This window comes from Cygnus atratus, chromosome 5, assembly GCF_013377495.2.
Source record: "Cygnus atratus isolate AKBS03 ecotype Queensland, Australia chromosome 5, CAtr_DNAZoo_HiC_assembly, whole genome shotgun sequence".
Lineage (NCBI taxonomy): Eukaryota > Metazoa > Chordata > Aves > Anseriformes > Anatidae > Cygnus > Cygnus atratus.
This window is the reverse complement of record NC_066366.1, coordinates 28,560,307-28,583,169: the sequence shown is the minus strand read 5'-3', so window position 1 is coordinate 28,583,169 and position 22,863 is coordinate 28,560,307. Positions and strand designations below refer to the sequence as shown.

Below are 22,863 nucleotides of genomic sequence, written 5' to 3'. Positions count from 1 at the left end.
ATGACATTTTATAGGTGGGTGTTTTTTTGTTTGTTTTTTGTTTTTCCTGTGAACAAAGGTAGAGTAAAGGAACATAACAGTGCTTTCTGGAGAACTGCCTGCGATCACTGGTGAAGCAATATTAGCATTCAGCATCTCAGTTAGATCATAAGGGCTAAACCATGCAAGCCTTTGCTGTTACAAGGTCTGATTGCCCTGGGTACTTAAATCTGGTGATGTCGGATGATCTTAAGGCTCCAGATTCTGAAGTCAATTATCAGATAAGAATCTCTCATTTAAAAAATATTTTATATATATATATAATATTATATATATATAAAATATTATATATAAATAAAATATGTATTATGTATAATATATAATATAGTATATAATAATACAGTATATAGTAATTAATATATATATATATATATATATATATATATATAAAATAAAATACAGCCTTCCTGGCTTGGAGGGAAAGATCAAGCTTCTGTTCACCATAGAGTTTGTCAAGCACAGAAGTTTATTAATGCTGGGGATTGATCTTTCTTCTAACTTGCATGAGCCTGACAGTAAAGGTGAGGAAGAATGACATGTTCTTTGAACATACAGAATTTTCACCCTGAACTCCCTACTTTTCCAGTCTTGTTGTATGCAGGTGATTTTACTTGTTTGTCCTCTGCAAAGGAAAGCAAAGGTACTTAGTTTTACTAATAATACACAGTCTTCATTTTATATGGTTGTTCTTTAAAGTACAAACAAATACCCGTCATTTTCCATCTCATGTTCTGAGGGATGTTGTTCATCTACAGAAGATTTTTTGTACAGGTAGTGAGATAATCAAATAGTGATGACAATTTAGAAAGAGGAGCATATTACTATGAAATAATAAAATGTTGGCTATGGCTTGTGTATTCTTTTTCTTAAGACACTGATGGACTTAATTTAGATTTGTTAACACTTCTCAATACTTAGAGAGAAATTCCAGGCACTTCTTTACATGACTGTGCTGCTTTTTAAAGAAGATAGCTTGAGATTTCTGTAAGAATTTTAATTTCCTTTAAAACAGGAAAAAAAAAAAAGCATGCATGTTAATTGATACCTTGCTTGCTTTTCTGTCATTGGTAAATTTGGCTCTTCTTAAGTGTTTGCTCCAGATTGAATAAAAACTGTGTTTTTTTACATGCACAGAATTACTTTCTTAAAAAACAAACAAAAAAAAAAATACCCTTTCTGTGGTTTTCCAGGCCAAGATTTCGATTTGCCAAGTTTCATGCCAGTTCTTTTTGCACAGTTAGAAGTTCCTCAATTTAGTGGTTACAGAACTGCTGACAGACACGGCTGTATGCAATCGTACGTATTAGTTACAAGCAGTCAATTCATTTTTCCCTTTTAAGGTCATTCTTTCATTATGTTAGTTTCACACACTGCTGTTTATGATACCACTACTTTCTCACTTCCTTCCTTCCTTATCCCACTTAAATGACTCTCATTTCCCAAGGACAATATCTGTACTGCAGTTCACTGTCAGATTTACAGCTTATCAAGAGAAACTATTCAAATGGTTCAATTTAATGCTGTCATACATGCCTCTTCTATTTTATTTCTGCCAGGACACTGATCTTCTCTCAGTTCTAATGATCACTGTCTGCTGTCAAGCAAACTCATGAGTGGTCAGGGTTAAGTGTATGTTACCAGTCAGGCAGCTGGCTTTTCCAGAAAGGATGAAACAACCTTTTTTTCTTCAGGTAGTGGGGAAGAGGAGGGAAACATTTGTTTCAGGTATGGTCTCTTCCTGCAGAGGAAGTGATTGAGTGATGCAAATTCTGACTGCAGTGAGAGGACTCCTTCCCTCACCCCGCTAGCTGCCAGCAGAAGCGGATTTATTTACTTTAGTGGTGCTGCTCTTGGATTGAAAGCCTTCCATTGTTTGCCTGAGCTGGTATTTAGCTAACACTTGAGCACTGCCTGAATGCAGCATATCCAACTACGGAAATGACCATATTGCACATAACTGTCCATTTACTCCCTCCTCAGCCTCCCTCCAGCGCCAGCATGTGTGTTTGGATGTAATGTTCCATCTGTGGACTAAATATTTCTCTTAATCATACAAGATGACTTTTTTTTTTGAACTCAGGAGTGCGTATGGCTCTGTTGCTTCCAGAGCTGGTAGGCAGCCCCAGCGTTCCCCGGCTGCCTGGGCAAGCCAAGTTTGGAAGCAGGAAGCAGATTCCTGGTGTAGTCTGGGTCTGGGTGCACGGAGCTAATGCCCGTGGCAGAAAGCGGGTGCTGCCTATCTTGCTCGGGCATGTCCTTTTGGGATCCCCCTCGGATTTCTCCCTAGCTGTCGTGGTCTGGGTGTTTGAGATGGGAGTATTGGTCTTAGTCTGCCACATCAGTAAAGCTGTAGGAACTGCAAGGTGGTGATTCTGAAATTTGTTTGCTGGAGCATGAAGTAAGGAGCAGGCAGAAGTGACAGTTGTAACATGGGCAACATATCCAAGCATGTCTGTCTGCAGTGCCCCACATAATCCTGTCTGAAAAAAAATCCAAAAGTAGCAATGACTAAAGGTACAGAGCAGCATCATGATGCAATCTGAAAAGTGGGGGCAGTCATTTTAACACTGAACATGCTTAAGCACAATTTTCCCCTCCTCACTCTACTGTTGTTGTCGTCTTCCCTGTTGTCCTTGCCCTTTCCATCAGGAAATGGATGTTTGGGGAACTTTGGTGTCAGTTTTTTCTCTCATCCTCACCTAACTACCTAATGTTTCTTTTCATAGTTTGTTAAAGGTAAATGCTTCATAGCATTTAGAATAGAATAGGTCACTAGTCTATATGAATGGTAAATGTCTATTGTAGCGTTTCTTCCTCCTTCAGCCAAACTTAGCCCACTTTTTTGCTGGTGTTTTTATTTATTATTTTTTCTTTGAGCCAAATGTCATGGTCAAGAACAGCACAAACTGTGTTTCCATTACAAGTGTGGCTGAGTTGTGTGGAGTGAGGATATGAAGTAGGCAAAGCTGTGAGGCTTTTGAGGGGGGATCAACTATGCAGCTTCTTAATATTAGACTTCTCATCTGTGTACATGATCATAATTTCTGAAGTTCTACTTTTTCTTCATTTAATTTCATAAGTAAAATAGTCTTTTAGTGCTTTGTTTCACTAAACTTACTGAAACAGGATACAGAATTCAACTCCAAGAAGTGTTTTGTTTGATAGCTTTGACTGCCATAGGAGCCCAATGAAAACATCTGTAAGAAGAACGGAAGCTAGTTTAATGTTATACTACTATTACTATAAAATATAATCTCAAAATATTTCAGGCAGGGCATAATAATAGTAACCATGGAAACTTTGCTTGGAGATTTGAAAGGATGGGGTATCTGGTATGCTCGCTTGCAGGCAGGAGAGGATCTGGGCTGCAGTTCAGGCTGAGGAAGAGAACTGGTAATGGGGAAGGGGGCTTAGCCTTGGTGCAGCGCTGGCCTGCATCTTACCATCAAATCTGGTTGGTCCATGTGCGTCACAGTGTTCTCATGTGGTGGAAAACTCGTATTTTTATAGAAAAACTGATCTTTCTCAACCAAAAAAATGCGGGTTTATTTCTTCTGCGGTATTTTAGTTTATATTTTTGTGGTGGTGGGGTGGAGGGGACAGGTTGGTTTTTGTTTGTTGAAAACCAAGATAAGCAATGGACACAAGTGACAGATATGGGGACAAGAGGAAGGAGGTGCAAGAAGCTGGCAGGCTGGCACAGCTGTCTTGTATAATGCTCTTTTACATCTTACTTGAAATGGGTTTCCACAAAGCCAAAATCTAGATTGATCAAGAAGCTACGTACCTAAGTGCTCAAAAACAACACAGTAAAATGTGCTAAGAATTTTTGGTGCCCAGCCTGAAGCTCTTTGTGGCTGGCTTTGAAAATGTGGCTTCCAGTTCTTTTGTGGCACCTCAGCTTTGACTCTTCAGCTCACGAAGTTTGTGCGCGTGGAAGCAGTGTATTTCTAGGGCATTCGTTATGTGGAGTCTAGTCTCCTGGTTTGTTTTTGGTTTTGTTTAACTCTGGCTTAGGAACAATAGATTTTTAACTTTACAGTATCTCTTGTAGTGATGCATGCTTCAACCTGTGTGGAATGTGGCTTTCCATACACACGGAGTGACTCATTTTTCACAAATGTTGAGGCAGAGGGATACATCAGAAAATCTGAAGCATTAAAACCAGTGAATGAACTTCCTTCTAGAATCTACAAATTACGTACTGGCATGCCTTGTCTGGTCCAGAAGGTGCATAAAAGTCACAGCTCTTTACACAAGATTTGATGGAGACTGCTCAAAATCTGTTTACAAAAGGTCTGGTTCCAGTACTGTTTAAGGAAGCTTCAGTGGTCTATGGGGGGGGGGGGGGGGGGGGGAAGATATCTTCCTTGTTTGTCTCCCTCTCCATACACATGATGATTTCAAATACAAGGATTAAGTCTTTGAAAAGACAAGAAAGCTTGTAAATATACGTTGAATTTCAGGTGTGCTTTGATCATCATTAAGCTCACAGATGGGACAAATTCCATATTCTGTTACTGTTCTAATAAGAGAGTGTGGAAAATTATGACCCTTTATTTTTATACTGTATATGTCAGTAAGAACTGATACAGATACTCCAGCTCTGGTCATACAACCTTATATGGGATAAGGAAACAAGCTATTTCAACCATGTGAGATTTTTAGGTGATAGTGTCATCTGTTAGCATAATTGTCCTGCCTATTTGGCAATATTTGTACATGAAGCAAGTCTGAGATTAGCTAAGTGTCTTATTTTAGCATTTCTTGCAATAACTTGTTAGTAAGGTGGCCTTTTATTTAAGACAGCTGGAACTGATTTTAGAGTTCAAACATTCTTTGATGCCTTGTAGAGCTGTAAATAGAAGTGGAAGTAAGATAATGGTCAGAGTATCTATGCTTGGAGAAAATGGCATCCATTGCCAGAGTAGAGAGACAAAGTTTGGCTTGGCTGGTTTAGGGCACCGGCTGAACAAAAAAAGCTGAGTGCTGGCAGGGTCGGTTTTAGATGCCAACATCCCAGAAGTACAAGAATAGCCTTTTTAAGGCTTACAGTTACTCTGTGGAACTTTGCTCCCAGGCAGGAAATGTATTTGTTATTAACAAAACTATTCACAATCTTTAGCTTCACTCTTCTGAGACTTTATAGTCTTTTCATTTTGATAGTCTGTCATCCAGGCTTTGAATGAAGTTTGTTCAGGGATTGATGCTTTGAAGCAGAAACTATACAATAATAGAGTTTATGGGCTTGTCAGCTTGAAATGACTCAGTAACATTAGAATTTTATTTTTAAGCAGTTCAGTTCATCTGTGTAGCCCGTCTGACATGTTTCCTCTGTCTTTTCCCAGTTCGTTGCTGCGCTATGGTGGAAACCTCTCCCTTCAGAGTGCCATGAGTGTCCGGTTCAACAGCAATGGAACCCAGCTGCTGGCACTGCGTCGGCGCCTTCCCCCTGTCCTCTACGACATCCACTGCCGACTGCCTGTCTTCCAGTTTGACAACCAAGGGTACTTTAACTCATGTACCATGAAGAGTTGCTGTTTTGCGGGCGATCGTGATCAGGTAATAAGCGGGTAATGCTGTCCTGAGTCTACAGACCTCCCATCAGTATTTGAAAACACCTTTGTAGGGTTGTGGTTTTGTTTTTTTGTTTGTTTGTTTTTCCCTGATTTAGTTGATAAAACAGGACACAGAACATATATAGGTTTACTTCAGAACTCTTCTGCAACATAGGCTCTGGATGAAGCAAAATGTATACGAAAGCACACGATAAATTTTACCTCTTGATGTGATCTAGTACTTATTTAGGTGATGTTCACAAGAAAAAAATACTTGTAGAGGCTTTTTAGGTCCATTTAATATGATTTTAGAACCACGACTAAACAATATTATCCCCATGTGATAAGGAAATGTCTTCCTTTCATTTCAATACTGCTTTTGAGAATAGTAGAAAAAATCCCAACGTTTACATTTTGTTGTGGGTTTATAACGTCCTTAATTCTTATTTCAAATTATGTTTCTCCTTTACTTACTTTACTGCTGGTTCAGATTATAGGTCTTTATTGTTCAGTGTTCTGTAAGTGGTGATGGCAGGGGGTTAGGGAGGAGTAGGTTGTTCCTCTACTGAGGCAGGACTCTGTCCCTACTCGTAATCACAAAAAATAGGTCACACACAAAGTGGCTGTATATTTCTAGAGCTCATCATTGTCTTTGGACAGCTGTATTTAATAACCACTAATGATGTTTAGGGACAAAAGATACATTGTCAAAACACAATACTGCAGAACTAAGATCTGAAAATTTCTTTGCTGTCATCAATAAAAGTCCCGGAGTCAGAATTTGGTCGCTAATTCTATTGCTGCTGCAGGAGGCAGAGTTGAGCTTCTTTCAGATAACAAGTAGGAAATACATTTGCGTCACTGAACTTGAGCGGTGTGATGAATGGGCATGGGAAATCAGTGTGTTGCACGTTGCTTCTGAGTTTTACATAGTTTTTGGCAGAAGAAGAATGAAAATGCAATACTGAAACCATCTTAAAAAATTAGAAGTATTTACTGTAAAGAATGGCAAACACATATATGACAACAACAACAGAAAAAGGGTCCATTTGCTTAGTCAGCCTAAAGATGACACTGTTTTCTTCCTTTGGAAGTCAGAGTAGAACTGTGTACACTTTGACAAGTAGTTTAGCTTCTTGTCTGTTACTGAAGATCTAGAAAAAAGCCTTAGTGTCTCTTCTGCTTTTTAAGCTATTTTCTGCTGGGTATAGTGTTACTTGAATGGGTAGAATATGTTTGTTTTGTATCAGGTTGGAGCTGTGTTTCAGAAGCCTGTCTTTTTAAAAACCTTGATATTCTTTTGGTTTGATGGACCTTCCGTATGAATAAATACTAGCACATAATACTATTAACAAGTTGGAAATCAGACCAAAAGGAGCCCTGTTCCCTTATTAGGGCTCTAAGAAGTTAATAGGAGAGGTAAGGTTTAGTAGGGAATATTAGAAATGTGGAATCTGACATCTAGATACAGGTCTGTACCCACCCTCCAACTGGAGTAAAAGAAAGATAATGAAGTTGCAGGAAATGCCAACGTGTGGTCCAACTGCATGTCTGAAACTGTCCAATAATGCTCAACTTCAGATGACTAAAGGTCGTCAGCGCTACTGACGGTCCTTAGAAACCATCTTTTACCGAGAACCCAATTCTGTTTTGAGGTGTGTCTAGCAAAGGCTAGAGCTCAAACCTACTGAAGATAGACAAGCTGAATAATAATAATAATAATTTTTATTTTTTTTAGGTTAGTCCTTCTATACAACTAGTATGCAGCTGCTTTTTGGTCAGTTTTTTGAGTATGAAATAATGCATACAAGATAATAACAACAAAAAATCTGTTTCCAATTTAAACTGGTTCTAGAGCGGCTGCCCCCCCCTTCCCCCTTTTAATATTGCTGTATTTTGCCTTAATAAAGAATGTCTTTCATTTGAGATCTGTGTGAAGTCCCTACAGAGCTTCATAGAATTCCTTGCTTGTACTTCCTTGTAGGATCAAAACTTTGTGAGCTAAGGTTTTTTGTGCAGGGGTCATTGGAAGGGATCTAGGGATAAGAAAGTTGTACTCAAATTATGAGTGTTGTTTGTGGTAGGAAGGATTCTTCAGAATTTTTCTCTTGTTGCACCTCAGATTTTCTGTCTTCAACTTTTCTTTTCATCTTTATTAAACTGATAATTCAGTCTTTTTCTTCTCCTTGTAAGCTGTCTTAAATAGTTAGGTTTAAATACTTCATACAGACTCTCTAGTAATTTAAAAATGTGACTCTCCTGTGTTCAAAAAGCATTATGTGCTGTCTGCACAGTTAGTTCATCTGATAAAGTTGCATTTTGATTCCCTATTTTAACCCTAACAAGAAAAGGCATATCGTTAACTCATGAGTGCTTAAGTTGCTGTTGGATTGACAAAATAAGTGAATGGCTGAAAGGGGGAAGCCTTTCTTTTCAGCAAGATGCAAGACCTTTAACTGATTCAGCTTCCTAACCTGGCAGAAATATTTACTTTTTCTTGATTAATGACTTATATTGACACTCAGAAGGCTCTGCCAAGTGTTTGAATGTGATATAAGAGACTGGAGGGTGGGTGAGAGGTGGCCTTTTAGTGCTGTGAGGCTCAGCTTCTCACAGCACTGCAACCTTTGCTAATCTTTCCATGAAGTTTGTACATGGAGAATGGTTTACTCATGGGAAGTTTCCCTGTGAATCATGACCATCAGGGTTTAAACCCACCCCCCGCAGCTGTTAGTATCTTAGTACTTGCCTTTGGAATTTTGCTGCCACGTGAGTATCTACAGAGAGGTAAATAAACCCATGTTCCATATGGAGATTTTGGATTCTAGTATGGCAAAAATGAACAGATTCTTAGCTGCAAGCACACAATCTACGAGTTTTCTTAGACATCACAGTTAAGTATTGAATTTCTTAAACTATAAGTTCCCATAATAATCAGATGTGTTATTCTTACTTTGACAAGTTGTGCGTGCGTGTGATCACATTAAACATATAATTAAATGCATACAATTTCTTTGCACAAATAAAACACAGACTACTAGCTGGGGAACAATTTGATTGGTTTGTCTCTTTGGTGACAGTTGGACTCTGTGTGCCAAACTTAGCTCAGCATTCCCATTAGTCCCCGCAGATTGTTGGGACTCAACAGGATTCAACCCTTCTGGCTTGTCATGCGGGAGGGGAGCCTGCAACCAGGGGGTGTGCGGTGATCTGCATACCATCTGCATACCACCTCCTTGGACTGAAGCACCCGTGATACAAGTAGATTGAAACCTCTTCACAGTGAATGAAATACCATTCATGCTTTAAGGAACAAAAGCTATAAAGATTCACCTGTTAATCCCAGTGACTTTTTTTTTCTTTTTAATTTAAAATAACACAGTCCAAAGCGCTTTAAGCGGTTTTGAGTTCTTGTAGGTATTTTGTGGAGAGAACATTGCAGCTCAAGCAGGGTGACAGAGGTCTTGGAGGATGAACAGCTTTGCTTCTTTTTGTGTCCTTGCAAACTGCTTTCCTCTGAAAGTGTTATTGCCCTTGTCCTTGTGAGCTGGATTTGAAAATCAGCAAACAGTATATGCAAACATCGTTCCTAGAAATGCTCCAGTCTTGTTTATTTCAACTACCAAAGCCTGAGAGGCAATGTGTAGCTGGTGCATTGTTTGCACCCATTTTCAATTGCCTTCATTTGCTTCTCTCAGAACTGTCTTTTGTCCATGTCATGAGTGTAATGACCTCATTCACATGCCACCAATCTTTCCTTTCTTTGTAGGAGAGCTCTGATGTTCACAGTTAAATGAGTTCAAAATTGTATGCTGTGGGCGTTATCTAGGAGCTCACTTGAGCCATACAGCTGTGGGAGGAAGGAAGAATAAGATGGGCTAGATGGATCAAGTATGACCCCCAGCTTCCCACTATGTTTGCTACAGAGACTTACATGGGAGCAGAATCTGTCCATCCTTCTGGTACAGGCATCCAGGCCCAGATTCTTAAAGCCAGTTTATTTCTGCACCTATCTCCCATGGATTTTACCCTAGTGTTCATTTACATACAAACAAAGTGTGTGAGAATCTCAGGTTGCATCAGGAGGACTGAGGGGAGTTTCCTTTCTTCTGGTCAGCCTTAGGATTTGAGAAATGTTTTGATGCTAAGGATTTTTAGTTGACGTACAAGTATGGCAAATACCTTCTTGGATCTGAGGATATAGGAGGTATTAAAGTGCTTCAGGTACCCAAATGTGTTTTTAAGTGTAAGTTAAGGTGATGGACAGGAGGAAGAGAAGAGGAGAGGGGAAAAAAAAAAACACACCAAACTCAAAAACACTTCCAAACTAAAAGTAGAACAACTATTCTTGCTCAAGTACTGTTGCCTGTGTCACAGTGATGAGTGGTATCATTTCATTGATTTATTTATTTGTTTCCCCACTGTGTAGATAATGTGGGGTTCTACAGCACTTGTAGCTGTGAAAGCTGCTGCTTGTTGCCTGCTTTAAAAAAGATGGGGGTGGGGAGAAATAACTTGTACCCTGTGAATCAAACAAAAAGTGTCTTGACTCTGGCATGCCCTCAGACATTACATCACCACTCAGCCTTTTCTGTTGACATTACACTGGTATAGGAGAGTTTCAGGAATGCACCACTCACGGTACTTCAGACTGCTCCAACTCCCTATAAAGTTACAGCCTTCATTATGTTGAAGTCTGTGTACTAAATAGCCCTGGGTAGGGACAACCCAGTTTTTAACAGCACAGAATTACTGCGTGAACGTAACCCTTCTCCAGGAACAGGGTGAGTTGTGCAGGTGCCAGAGGTCTTATATGGTTGTGCGTTGCCCTTCTAAAGAAATACAACTTTTCTTCGGTGTTCTTCTTTCTCATCTAATGTAAGGACTTTTTATCTCAGGAAATAGTACTTATCAACGTCTAGCTTTAAAAAGAAAAAGCAAAAAGAGAAGTCTTTTTCTAAAGAGTACGTTTTGTTTCCTGTGCGTAGAAGACTTCTTAATGACTAGTAGCTTACCGCAGTCGTTACTACTTAATACATGAAAAGCAGTCAGTCTGCAAATTTATTGTTGTGCTTGCATAAAGGAAAACGAGTGTCTTACTCTGTCTTAAGTTGGCATCCTTCAAGAATTATTGATGAGGTGGTATTTTGTTTTTACATTATCTAAATGGCAGATTAAGTCCCAGATACATGCGTACATTACATACATATAAAATAATACATGAGCAATGCATCTGGCTATGGACTGCTTTGTGTTTATTTATTCCCCATTGCTTTTGGTAATTGACATCTGGGAGGCTTGTACTAAAAATGGCTCTTCAGAGTCTGGGTCTTGGCAGAAGGGGCTGGGAGTTTCCTCTAACCCTTATGGTTCTGATCACCCCTTCCCCTGTTCCCTGGGGCATCCTGCCAGCCCTGTTTCCTCTCTCCCTTCTCTACTGAATTCCTGTAAGCCCTTGGTGGAGGTTTTTAGACCTCTGGACAGTAATGGATAAACCCAGAGGGACCTGTACTGAAGCTGAATTTTGGAGCCTTGACTCAGAAGACTTTGAAGCCTGCAGGTTTTGTGTTCCTTGTAGGTGCATCGCAGGAGACCTGCAGTTTAGTAGCATCACTTGCAGGACAGGGGAGAGGAAAGGGAGAGTGAGCAGTAGACTGCTAAACAAGCCAAGGGGGCTGTACTGACAGCTGTACTATGAATTCTAGATAATCCTGACTAATACAGTATTTGATTTTAGTGTATCTTTGACAAAGTAACAGCTGAAGAAATCAAAACAGAGCAGTTGGGCTATATGCAGTTTCAGCCATGTGCGGAAGAGTCCCCTTAGTATGTTCAGATAACGTTGTTGCTTTCTTTGGAACGTAATAGGAACATTATGGAACATATTTTCCCTGCCATAGAAATCCACAGTAAGAGTTTCTAAGTTGCTTTTGTTCATGAATAAAATGACTGTTATGGTCCCTGTGCATAGCAAAAAGGCAGCTGTAAAACGTTGATGGATTGTTCCCGATGATGCTTCTGTAAGCATTTAGAATTGCCCCACACAGAGTTGGCTGCTTGTAAGATTAAGGATTTAGGGAGTGGGAATACAAAGTTCTGGCTTTGAACTTTATGTACTAGCAGCGAGTTGTGTTTCTCCAGTCTGCTGTGTCATGGCTTTTCTTTTTCCAGTTCATGAGATAGGCATGCTTCGTGCTGAGGAACAAAGTTACTGCTGGAAAAAGCCTTCAGAGGGACCTGCCTGGTTCTTGGGCCAAGATGGAAATCTCTTAAGCTCTTGTTTGTGCCAGTTTGAACCCTCTTGAAAAAGTCTCAAATGCTGCAGGTTGCAAGCTGCTCTCCTTGCTTGTATGAAAAAGGTGGCTGTTTTCAAAGCAGAGGTTTCGTAATGCCGCAGTGCTATGAGAACTAGTTGTAGGTTAGTCTTTCATTATGTCAGACTCCACAACAGATACGATTCAGGCCATTGGATTTATTACAGAGGAGAAGATAAAAGAACATATAGGTATCCTTTTTAGTAGATAAATGATTTTCTGAACCATAAACTTTCCAAAACATATTTCAGTAATAATTTTCCTAGTTATTTCTCTTCCTACTTTAGGTCTAGTTATTGAAAGACAGCTACAAGAGTAACAGCCTGCACAGGTGACTCTTCTTTGTTACCCCACCCTACCCACTGGTTACCTAGCTTGGAGGGAGGAATTTCTTAGTTGACAACAGTGACAGCTTCTAAAATAAGAAGAGGCAGCCACTCTGACTGGGGTTGCACTCAGAGGGGACAAACAAGGCAGTATGGCATCGAGAGGGGAGGAGGTTCGATATGTTACTTGGGCCCTTTTGACACTCGCCCGAACCCTGTACAACCTGGCTGAAATAGCTGAAGCAGAGGAAATGAATTGGATGACTGATTGTTATTTATTATGGGATTTTGGTGTTCTAGGTACTGAACCAGCCTCTACTGTGCCATGAGCTCTGATGTTGGCACAAGGGGTGTAAGTAGAAGCATACTCGGCAAAGAGGCCAGCAGATGATCATTAGAGCAGATTTTCAAGTTGTACTTGGTAGGAATTGTATCCTGAAAGCCTAGATTCATCAGCGTACAGAAACAGACTGACAGAAAGATCAGGACTTGCAAAGAGATGCAATATTTAGACCAACTGATGGTTTGCTTCTTGACTGCTGAAGGAAAGAGCTATATATCTGCTTTGTGGGAGATCCTTTTTTTTCTTTTTTCCTCTGGAATTGCCCTTCTCAAACTATGTTATCTTGCTGCTTTGTGTGTGTGCTTCTTGTTGCTTCTTGAATAGAAAGACGTGTCTTCCTCCTCCATAGAATTTTAGACCTTCAAGATGATCAAGTCCAACCATCAACCGTATGCGTCCTTAACTCGTTTTCCTCCTGGTTAGTGGGTATTCTAACAATAGAAAGATGACTTGAAAATAAATGTGGGCTTTCTACTTGCAGAAAAGTACAGACTTGACACTAAATTCTGTTCAAATTGTAAATTAAATATCAGTCATTTAAAACAAAAATTCTGGGGTTTTTGAGATGCCAATACTACACTACACACCTTTCTTATAAATGAGACTCCTGTGGCTAAGATGTAGCTGTAAGAAAAGGAATTGGTTGTCTTTTGCCAAATATGGTTCTCACTATACATTACATATTTAGCATGAAAAATATTTATGGTTGAGATATTTTATATATACACACGTGTATATATATGTATGAGGTGACCTTTTGAACATTTTGGCTTTATGTGTTTGTAGTTTGCTTTCTCATCCCCTTTGAAATAGTTTCATGAGAGGTAGATCATGGTGATTTCAGTGGCATTTTGTTTGGTTCAAGGATGACTTCCCATTTGGGCTTCCTGTCGTTCATTGGGGGGTGTGATTTTGGTACTGTCTTTCTCTCAAAGATGACACCCTGTAAGTAGCCACTGTTTGTTTAAAAAAAAAAAAAAAAAAAAGTAAATCTGGACAGTTCATAATTATTGAGCCCTCAGGTCTTCTGTCAAATTTGAAGTTGTCTGCTAAGCTTAAAAGTTCTTAAAGTCGGGTTGGTGCCACAAAGATCAAAATAGCATACACCTGGTTTCCTTAGGAGACCTGTCTCCCTTGGAAAAAATACTCAGTTTTTATATTCTTCATGTAAGTGGTTTCCTTCCCCAAAGTGCTGATTGCTATGAATTTTAATCTCTTGGACAAGTAGTTAGTGTTTTTACAATTCCACATCAAACTGGGGTTTGTTCAGTGCATACCTCACCACAGAGATGTCCAAGGTATCTTATACTCAAGAGCAGTTAGGACTTCAGCCTAGCAGACTACCACCAATCCAGAATTTTTATGTATTGTCACTAGGAGAAAAACGAAAGCCTACACCACAACCATGAATTATATTATAGGCAACATACAGAGGACCATACTTCCCACTGCTTAAAGGGGCTATGCAAAGCACCAACAGAACTCCATCACATTTGGGTGCCTCTGTACTTCCTTCCCCAGTGTGTAGATTTTGAACTACTTCAAGAAGCTAAAGAACAGCTGCCTGAAAGCCCGAGGAAAATTCTGTCTAATCTGATCTTCCGTGCCCCAAGTTTTGTTGGCCCCTTTGAAGAAGGGACAGGCATTCGCAAGTGAGTGGGAATTGAGATTTAAGAAGTTGAGTCTCTTTCAGAGCTGACTTGGTAAGGCTGTAAGCAGCAGCATGGAATTTGAGTCTGTCCAACTCCTTGCTGTTTGTAGGGTGAGTGACTCTAATTTGGGCATCAGTGGGCATGTTCATGGCTTCTTCATTTTGGTTACCAATCTCCATACCTTTTCAAATGGTTACCATCTCCATACTGTTAATCATGGTCGCGTTCATCTATATGTAATTATATGGCAATAGTGTGTTTTCTCTTGTGCTTTTAAGACAAATTTTCCTATGTTCTTCTTACATTAGTAGGGCCATTCAAAAGATCTGGTCATACTTTGGGGAAAAAATTATCTGTCTCTGCTGGTCCCTTGTCTAGGGCCAAAAGCTTGGAAATATCTCTGTTCTAGGTCATTAAATAATGGGATTTTATGGAAACATGAAATGTGGATGTTAACAAAACAAATATAAGGTTTGATTTAGATATAGTTTTATTGAAGTAGTCCATATTCAGTAATACCTGAGGAAATACAGCCTGTGGGATTTTGAAAGCTTTGAAACCAGCAGTGGTAAGTATAAAAATAAATTCTCCCGAGTGGTATTGCAAAATGCAATGCTAATGCTACTGTTACAAGACTATAGCAACAGATTAGATCTCCATTTATTTATATCAAGTGTTCTAATCTCCTTGGGGAGAGAGAAAACGAGAAGAGTTGCAGGGAGTGAGTGGAGATCGCTAGTCCAAAGTAGTGCTGCCAGATTCCTGATGATAGTTCGTGTTAATCATTTCATGCGTACTTGAAGCTCAGACTTTCTCCAGCAGCAGACTCTAACCACGCCTGAGAGTTTTCTTCCTTCTAAGGCAAACTACTGAATCAGCAGCTGGTAGTCATCTTGGAAGCCTTTTCCTGTCATTGTTACTAACAGCTAGACGTAGAAGCTGATTCTTCCCTTCTTAAAAAATAAATACTAATTAATAGCAACTGCTTTTCTCTATAACCGCATGTTTATGTGAATACACTGAATGTTGATTTCTGAAGCCCTAGTCAGATACAGCAGCAAAAATGCAGACAATGAAACAGGTGGTTTTAATATTGGTCTCTGCCCCCAGACATCTGAGCATCTGTACTCTCTGCTCAGCGTCTGCTCTGATGCAGAACTCAGCGCTACACCAGTTCTCTGTGTTACGTTCTGCTTACAGCCCCTCTTCAGAGGGGAGGGTAAAAAGGAGGGAGAGTGCACCCTGTCTTAGCATTTACTTGTTTTTGTAAACGCACATGGTTTTGCCTCTTACTAGCTTGCCTCTGTGATTTGATTATCCAGGCTTTTGTTCTTGAAGGAGTTAGCAGAAGGTGCTCTGCTAGGAATTACTCCTTGTGTATCCCTCCCCTCAGGACCAAAAACCCTTGGACATAATTAAAGTGGAGTCTAAGCATATGCAGCATGATGTTCTTTCATCTACTGTACTCCAAACTCGTTGTCTTTCCTTTCTCTTCTTCCATTTAAAAAGTCTACTCTATTTCCTCAGGATTTTAGCCCTATTAACAAGGGCTTGGTGCACTTTATAGCAATTATTTCTTTGAATTCTCTAGTAGTATGGACTGACTTCTGCAATTTCTCAGTCGTTATCCTGCAGCTTTCAACCAGTGTGGAAAAGTATCGGCTTATTGTTATGCTAATAGCAAGTGCATGAAAAAAAAATCACAAATGATCGTGTAAATGTCCCAGCGCCATCAGTCCAGCTGTGATCTCTAGAGGCCTTGGGTTCCCATTGCCTTGTGCAGACACTACCAGTTGGAATTGTCAAATGTCAAATTGCCAAATGTCACAGTGCAGTTCTGGCTTTAGCAGCTTGGGTGTCTGCTCTTGAAGCTTCAGCTGGCACATTGTTCTTCAAGTAGCAGAAGTCATGAAGTTGTGCTTCTGGCTGCCTCTTGGTCTCTAGCTGAAAAGCCATGTTGTACTTCCCAGCTCCCTACTATCACCTGATCTCACAGCAAAAAGGCAAAAGGAATGGAAAAAAGGCAAAAGGCCGTAGGAATTCAGTTCTGTATTGTGAGAACAGCAGGAAAACATGTACCCCAGAGGTGTCCTTAATGTGGTGGAAAAATGGAAAACCACGGCAGCTGCTACTGTGGTGGCAGTAGAATGGTGAAGATTCCAAATTGTTGGGCATTTTGCAGAATATGGTATGTTTCTAAGGATTACTAGCAAGAGCTAATTATTGGAATAAATCTTGAATATATATAAAAACTTCAGCCTGTAGTCTAAAACATCAAATTTGTATCTATCAGTTCCTGGCCGTTATTGATGGCTGTCTTGGTTTCAAGGTTAGACACACAGCTACTTCTTCACAACATCAGCTCGAATCCTGAGCTTTGTTCTGTGATTAGACATAAATTGCAATGTAGGTACTGCATTTGTACTTACTGCCTCCAGAATGACTTGGCCATATTTATTTGGTTGTTGCAAATGTCACCTTCTTCTGGCTTAATAACTAACTGAAGGACGTTGTGATGCTTTTAAGTAGATAGTTGAGTCTCTCTGTCCTTGGAGAGAGAAAAAAAACAACACTCTGCTAAGACAATTCTTTCCTTTTTATTTCTTTGGTACTGGCAGAATCAGAAAAGAGCTCTGGAAGTCACCTGTCCAAAGCTGTTTCTCAGAGCAGGCATCGTCAAAGTCAGATCAGGTTGATCAGGGAGCCTAGTTAAATTTTGGATTTGCGAGGGTGGAGGCTCCCCTGTCTTTCTAGGGCTGAGTTGCAGCGTTTGTCATGCTCCTGAACACGTTGTTCCGTTGTGCTCAGCTGGAATTTCCCTTGCTGTGACTTGTGACCATTGCTTCCTGAGCATTCACCGCACGCCTCTGAGAAGTGTCTGTCCCTGACTGCTCTGGGTTCCTTTGGGCAGTGGAAGACTATTGGGGTCCGCTCTGGCCCTTCATTTTCTTTTCTTCCGGCTAAGTAAGGCCAGTTCCCTTAGCTTTTCCTTGCAGGTCATGTGCCTTCATAGCTTCAGTGGCCCTCCTCCACTCTCTGTCCAATTTATTAGGGTTACTCTTGTATTGGGGGATCCAACCGGACACAGCACTCCAGGTGTAGCCTCACAAGGGCCAGGTAAGGGGATCACTTGTCTTGACCCTCTGGTTGCATTCAAGATAATGCAGTCAAATTGCCATTAGTCTGCATCGCTGCAAGGATACACCAATTTTCCCTTTCTCCAAAGTCAGACTCAATCAGGAGCATTTGAAGGTAGTGTGTTCCTCTTCAGCTGACAACGATACGTCAGATTTCCTAGACAACTGGCCATTGAGTCTTATAGGATATACAGCATTTTCATCCACAGATCAATTTTGAAGCTGATTAGAAGAGCCTCAGAGATGCTTAGTTCCCTGCACATACGTAATGTGGTTTTTCTGTGTTTTGTGTCTGGTGCAGGATATCTGAAACCTATCACTTCTGGGCCTGACATTGATAGGCTTGTTTGATTTCATACATGAAGTGGTAAATTGCTCTCATGTTAAAGGAGTTGTTGAACTTTTTTTTTTAATATATTGTGGTCATAAATTCAAGAAATTCAAGATACTGAGCTTTTTAGATGTTTTAGAAGTCTTTTTTTTTTTTTTTTTTCTCCACGTCATAGACAAACCAGTTTTTGCTTCAGCTGCACACTTTGGTAATAAATGTCAACAACTGGCAACGTTTTCATAACTTCAAGCATTAGCTTTTTTTTTTTTTTTTTTTTTTTCTTCCTATGGAGCATTTTCTGTGTAACAAAACACATGAGAGCTGCTTTCTTTCTGGTTGCTGGGAGGTTGCCTCTGAGAGCCCTGATTTGTGTAGATCTGGCACCACGGCTCAGCCTGCTGTGGGCTAACGTTTATAAGTAGTGAGATGAAAGGAAAGCATGTATTCCTGGCACCATTAGGTCAGCTTGGCAGAGGTAAGCTGCCTAAGTGCTTGAACATGTTGACTTGTAGAAATTGCTTTCTGGCTTGGAAAGGAAGGGGCTATGAGTGATGCAGAACTAGCGCACACAAGTTTGTAATGGAACTGGTGTTTGATCAATGCTTCTTACCTGTCAGAAAATGTGTAGAGTTGCATTCATAAATGCTTACTCACATCCTGCATCCTTAAAAATAAGAGAAAGAAGAATGGTTGGATAGTGATAGTTGGACGCCAGACAAGGGACTTCAGTGGTTGGTAATTGCAATTTTTGTGGCTGGAAACATCCAAACTCTGCAAGAATGTAATTAGCATTACAAACAGAATATGTGTAAATTTATAGCAGCTTCTCCATGTTGGTATATATTTTTTGTTTATTTGCTTCTCAGTCCTGTGTTATTCCAGGACTTATCTCCTCACTGCTTGATGTTACTTTGCCTGATGAGATTATATATCTCTGGAGAGTGAAAGATAAACCAAATTATATTTGAGCCAAACAAAACAGAATTTTCTCCTATCAAAGGATAAAAAAAGAGACAGACTTGCTCTGTGTATTTCTTTTTCTCCCCTCCCTCTCTCCAAATAATTACAATAATAAAATAATTAAAAACCAGGTTATTGATTGCGTTGATTAAGCAGAACCCATAAGTCTGCTGAGGATGGTAGATTTAAACTGTCAGCACCAAAATAACTGGAATTGGTATCTGCCAGTGTTTCCATTATGTGTCTTCTCATCTCTTAATTAGGAATTTACAGTTTATTGGATAAGAGATATTTGAAAACAAGGCACAATTTATAGCCTCTCTTAACTGAGGGGCATAAGCTTTTTACCATGTCAGATGTCACTTGTCATTCCAGTGCATGTTTGTAGTTTATGAAGTAGGGCTACTTCAGATTGCATTATTGCCTAAACTTATACACCATAATGCATGCTTGTTGTTCATGTACTGTTGAAAAAGGGCAGCTGTCCATCTCTTCAGAGTAGCTGTAACCAGGAGAAAAATAAACAATATGATTCACATGTGGTTTTTGAACAGTTTGAGACTTGGTGACAGTGTTTAGCTTTGGTTTTGTTCAGTGCTGAAAATTATCATCATCATTGACTGACCTTTGATGGTCTTCAGCAGACTGCTGTGAGCCATACATGTTGTGCTTATGTGTAATGAAAGTGCTAGCTCTCTTCTTTAGGTATGTGTTTGAAGAAGTTTTCCTCAGTAGTTCAGGAGGAGAGAAAAAAGGGTGAGTGGCAGACATTAAAAAAACAGACAAGAGTTGCAGGCTGCAAGATCCATGTTTGCTCTAGTCCTGTAGGTATTAAAGCCAGCCATAATCTATAGCCTTATTTAACAAAGAAAACATGCACTTTGGGCAGTAGGCGTTAGATACACGAAGCATGCTTTTGAACTTTGGTCCATTTATAAGCATGCGGCATTTTTCTGCTGGTACCTCATCCCTGTTTAAGGATGAGTTGATCAGTGAGGTGCAAAGAATGAGGAAAACTATCTCATTTTCTTTTCTTTTTATGTTTGGAGAAACTAGATCAACAATCAAACAACGTAATTCAGGTGATACCTTGTGGTAAACTGCTTTTATTTTTATTCTTAACAGTACATTCTTTCGGGCTCTGATGACTTCAATTTGTATATGTGGAGGATTCCTCCAGATCCAGAAGCAGGTAAGTTCTGTTGTTTTGGAATTTGGGGGTTTAGGGTGGAGAATGCCTGACAAATACTAGTCTGTTTTTTGAAAAATTGCTGTTTTCACTCAGCCACTGAATCCAGAATTGTTCTGATGAAGGCTGGATGGGGAGAGTTTACAGACACATAATGCAGTCTCTGGGTAGCAACGGACAATGCTATTTGAATCTGTGATCATAGTGGTTTTCTTTGTATTTCTTTTCTCTTATAATGATCATTTAAATCATCTGGATGAACTGACAAAGAGAAAGAGCTGTGGCTGGAGGCAGGGTCTGCCTTTCGTCCTTTGCTTGGTAGACAAGAGTCTACCAATTCTGCTGCTTCTAAGCTGATCTGAACTCACTGAAGTACTCAGGATCTGTTACTAAGAAATTTCATCCCCTAACGAAGCTTGCAGCACAAAATGATTCTGGCCTGTTTTATACGGTGCCACCCTCCTTTTCCTCCTACCCCAAAACCCTCCTGCTGAATTCTGACACAGAGCAGGTATGCTCTTGGACGTTCTGGGTGGAGGAGCACTGTAGCTGGTAGAAACGACGATCACTTATGATTATTTTTGACCCTTCCCAAGCTGGGGCAGACACAGTAGGCAAGTAGCAGCAGTAACCCAGATCCGCATAGAAGAACAGGAGTGGGGGTGTTAAAGAAAAGCAGCAGTGTGGAATATAACAATGGTGTTGCAAATGCTACACGGTTGGTGCCTGATTTGGTATTGTCTGGTATTGTGTAGGGTTTGGCAATACGACATCATCCATTACTATCTCTAGACCTTATAACAGCAGCATCTCTCTTCTGTGGAAACAGTTCAAAAGACTCTTTCAGAGTGGTGAGTGGTGCTGAATCTTTGTTGAAAGACTTAAGACTCCAGGAAAATCCACTTCCATTTTGGTTTTTAATGGCTCTCACAGTTTAAACTCCACATTGTAGTGGTATTAAGCACAACCAAGAGTTCTTTCGTGGTCTCAGGTGCTCTAGCAATAGTGAGAGAAAATTACAGTCTGCTTTGGAGGTGAAGTGAAAAGATTTTGTTTTGCTTTAAAAGACCATTAATCACCACTGTGTAATCCACAGCTAAGAGGATGACTAACCTCTAAAAGGTTTGTTTAATGCCAGAGTTTTGAGGAAAATGTCCTTCTAATCTTGGATCGGTTATTTAATGAACATTTAGTGTTGCAGTCCAGAAGTCCTGAAGATAGATGGCCCTGTTAAAAATATCAGTACCTCAGCCTTCTGTCTTTTCTTGAAGGGTTTATAGAGACTTCCCTCTGCTCAGTTTTCCACTTGTATGATTTCCTTCTTCATTTGTTATTATTTTTTTTCTAATTATGGATTTTTTTCCTATCTAAAGTAAAAGTTACATACGTTTAAATTAGTTATTTATCTGTATATTTTCTTGTGCACTATAGTAACATATACAAAATGTAATCCTATACTTATCCTCACTGAATTTATAAATTCTGGATTTGGGTTCTTGTATTTGGCTGTGATGCTTTTGAAAACTTTTTTCCAGACACCTGCAGACGACAAACCTTGTATCTGGAACCTGTGCACAGGGACTGATAGCTGGAATTGTCACAAAACCCTGTCTTATGTGTTTCAGTCAGCTTTTTTGTTTCTGGTTCTTGTAACTTGAGGAAGGGTGTCAGTAAACTTGCAACATTTCAGTTACAAAATTAATTACTTAATGTCAATTGCCATCAGTAATTGCTTAATACCATCCGAAGATCCTGTTGTAGGAACCTGTATGTCTTAGAGAACTGCTCAATTTACATGAGACTTACTGAAAGAGTTTTAAAAAGCTCATGAGTATTGCTTTGATAAACCTAGAAATTTGGTTTCTGTGGCAAATCTCATCAGCCATCCAAGTCACTTGTGATAGTCTTATTGAAGTTCTTCTTTTCTTCATTCAGCCCTTGAAGGGTTGGGCCGTTTTTGAATGTGATGAAACATCCTTTTTTAAATCTGGTCCTGTGGTTCATGATAGTTCAGCTGGAGAGTTTGCTCTGCCTCCTTCTTGGAGAAGTCTTGCTATAGGGTATGGAGACCTTAGAAACCTTCTGCTTCAGTGGCAAACTCCTTATTCTCACATCCTAGCTTAAAATAGAAATGTCTTTGGGTCTGTAATCTGAGGGGGTGGGATGTGGTTTTTCATTTAAATATTGTACAAACTAGACAGGATGATGTAATGTCCTGTACTGTTGGTTGATATTTTAAATAAAAATATCACCCTGACCGATTTCTATCTTTCCAGCTGAATTCAGACATTGTGTTGCTATAAATATTTACGGTACAAGTCCCTTAAATTATATCAGCTATTAATATAAAAAACATAAATAGCAACTTATTTGCAAAAATAAATCTTTTTATAGAGCTGTGTCCTTAAGGACAGCTCTGAAACAGATTGTTTTGGTTACATCCAGGTATAGCGAACACTAGCTAACTCATGGTTAGCAATATTACTACACAAAAGATGAAAAAGAGTAGAATAGAATACATCAGTCACACAACTGCAAACTTATTTCATTGTGGAGGAATGCAGTTACCTGTGTTGGTATTGTGCCAGGAAAATGGAACAGATTCTGCTGGTTTTATGGCAAATAATTATAGTTTAGAGGTGTCTTCCCAGTAGGTTGCATTGAGTCATTCCCCCTCAGCTGGAGATTCCTCCAGTGGTTTTGTTCAGATGAATTTTTAAGACAAGATTTATTTGAGAGCTGGGGAAGAGCAAAAGATACTCCCCAAGCTGCTTAGGAAGCTATTCTACTGAAGAGCCTTACTGTCTTCCTCCGCAACTTTAGATTGTTCTAAATGAGCCAGGACTTCCAATGCCAAAAAGGAGTTTCTTTTTTTACCACCTTTTTGTGCTTTCTTGAAGATGGAATAGCTTGTTGATAATTCCACTTCCTCCTCCATCTAAGTACTACCCAGCTTTCCCCTCTTGCCAATCGTGTGGTAAATTTGTTAGCCAACTTCCTCTTTAAAGCACATA

At 39.7% G+C, this 22,863-nt stretch overlaps 1 protein-coding gene across 3 annotated transcripts in view; it reads left to right on the top strand.

The window, feature by feature from the left end:
* Positions 1–22,863, top strand: part of DCAF5 (DDB1 and CUL4 associated factor 5) — a 69,549-nt gene that overhangs the window by 31,557 nt on the left and 15,129 nt on the right. For all 3 annotated transcript variants that reach the window (XM_035539424.2, XM_035539426.2, XM_035539425.2), the window contains exons 6-7: positions 5,388–5,601; positions 19,786–19,852. In XM_035539424.2, coding sequence (XP_035395317.1) covers positions 5,388–5,601; positions 19,786–19,852 — 281 coding nt within the window. The remainder of the gene's footprint in view (positions 1–5,387; positions 5,602–19,785; positions 19,853–22,863) is intronic.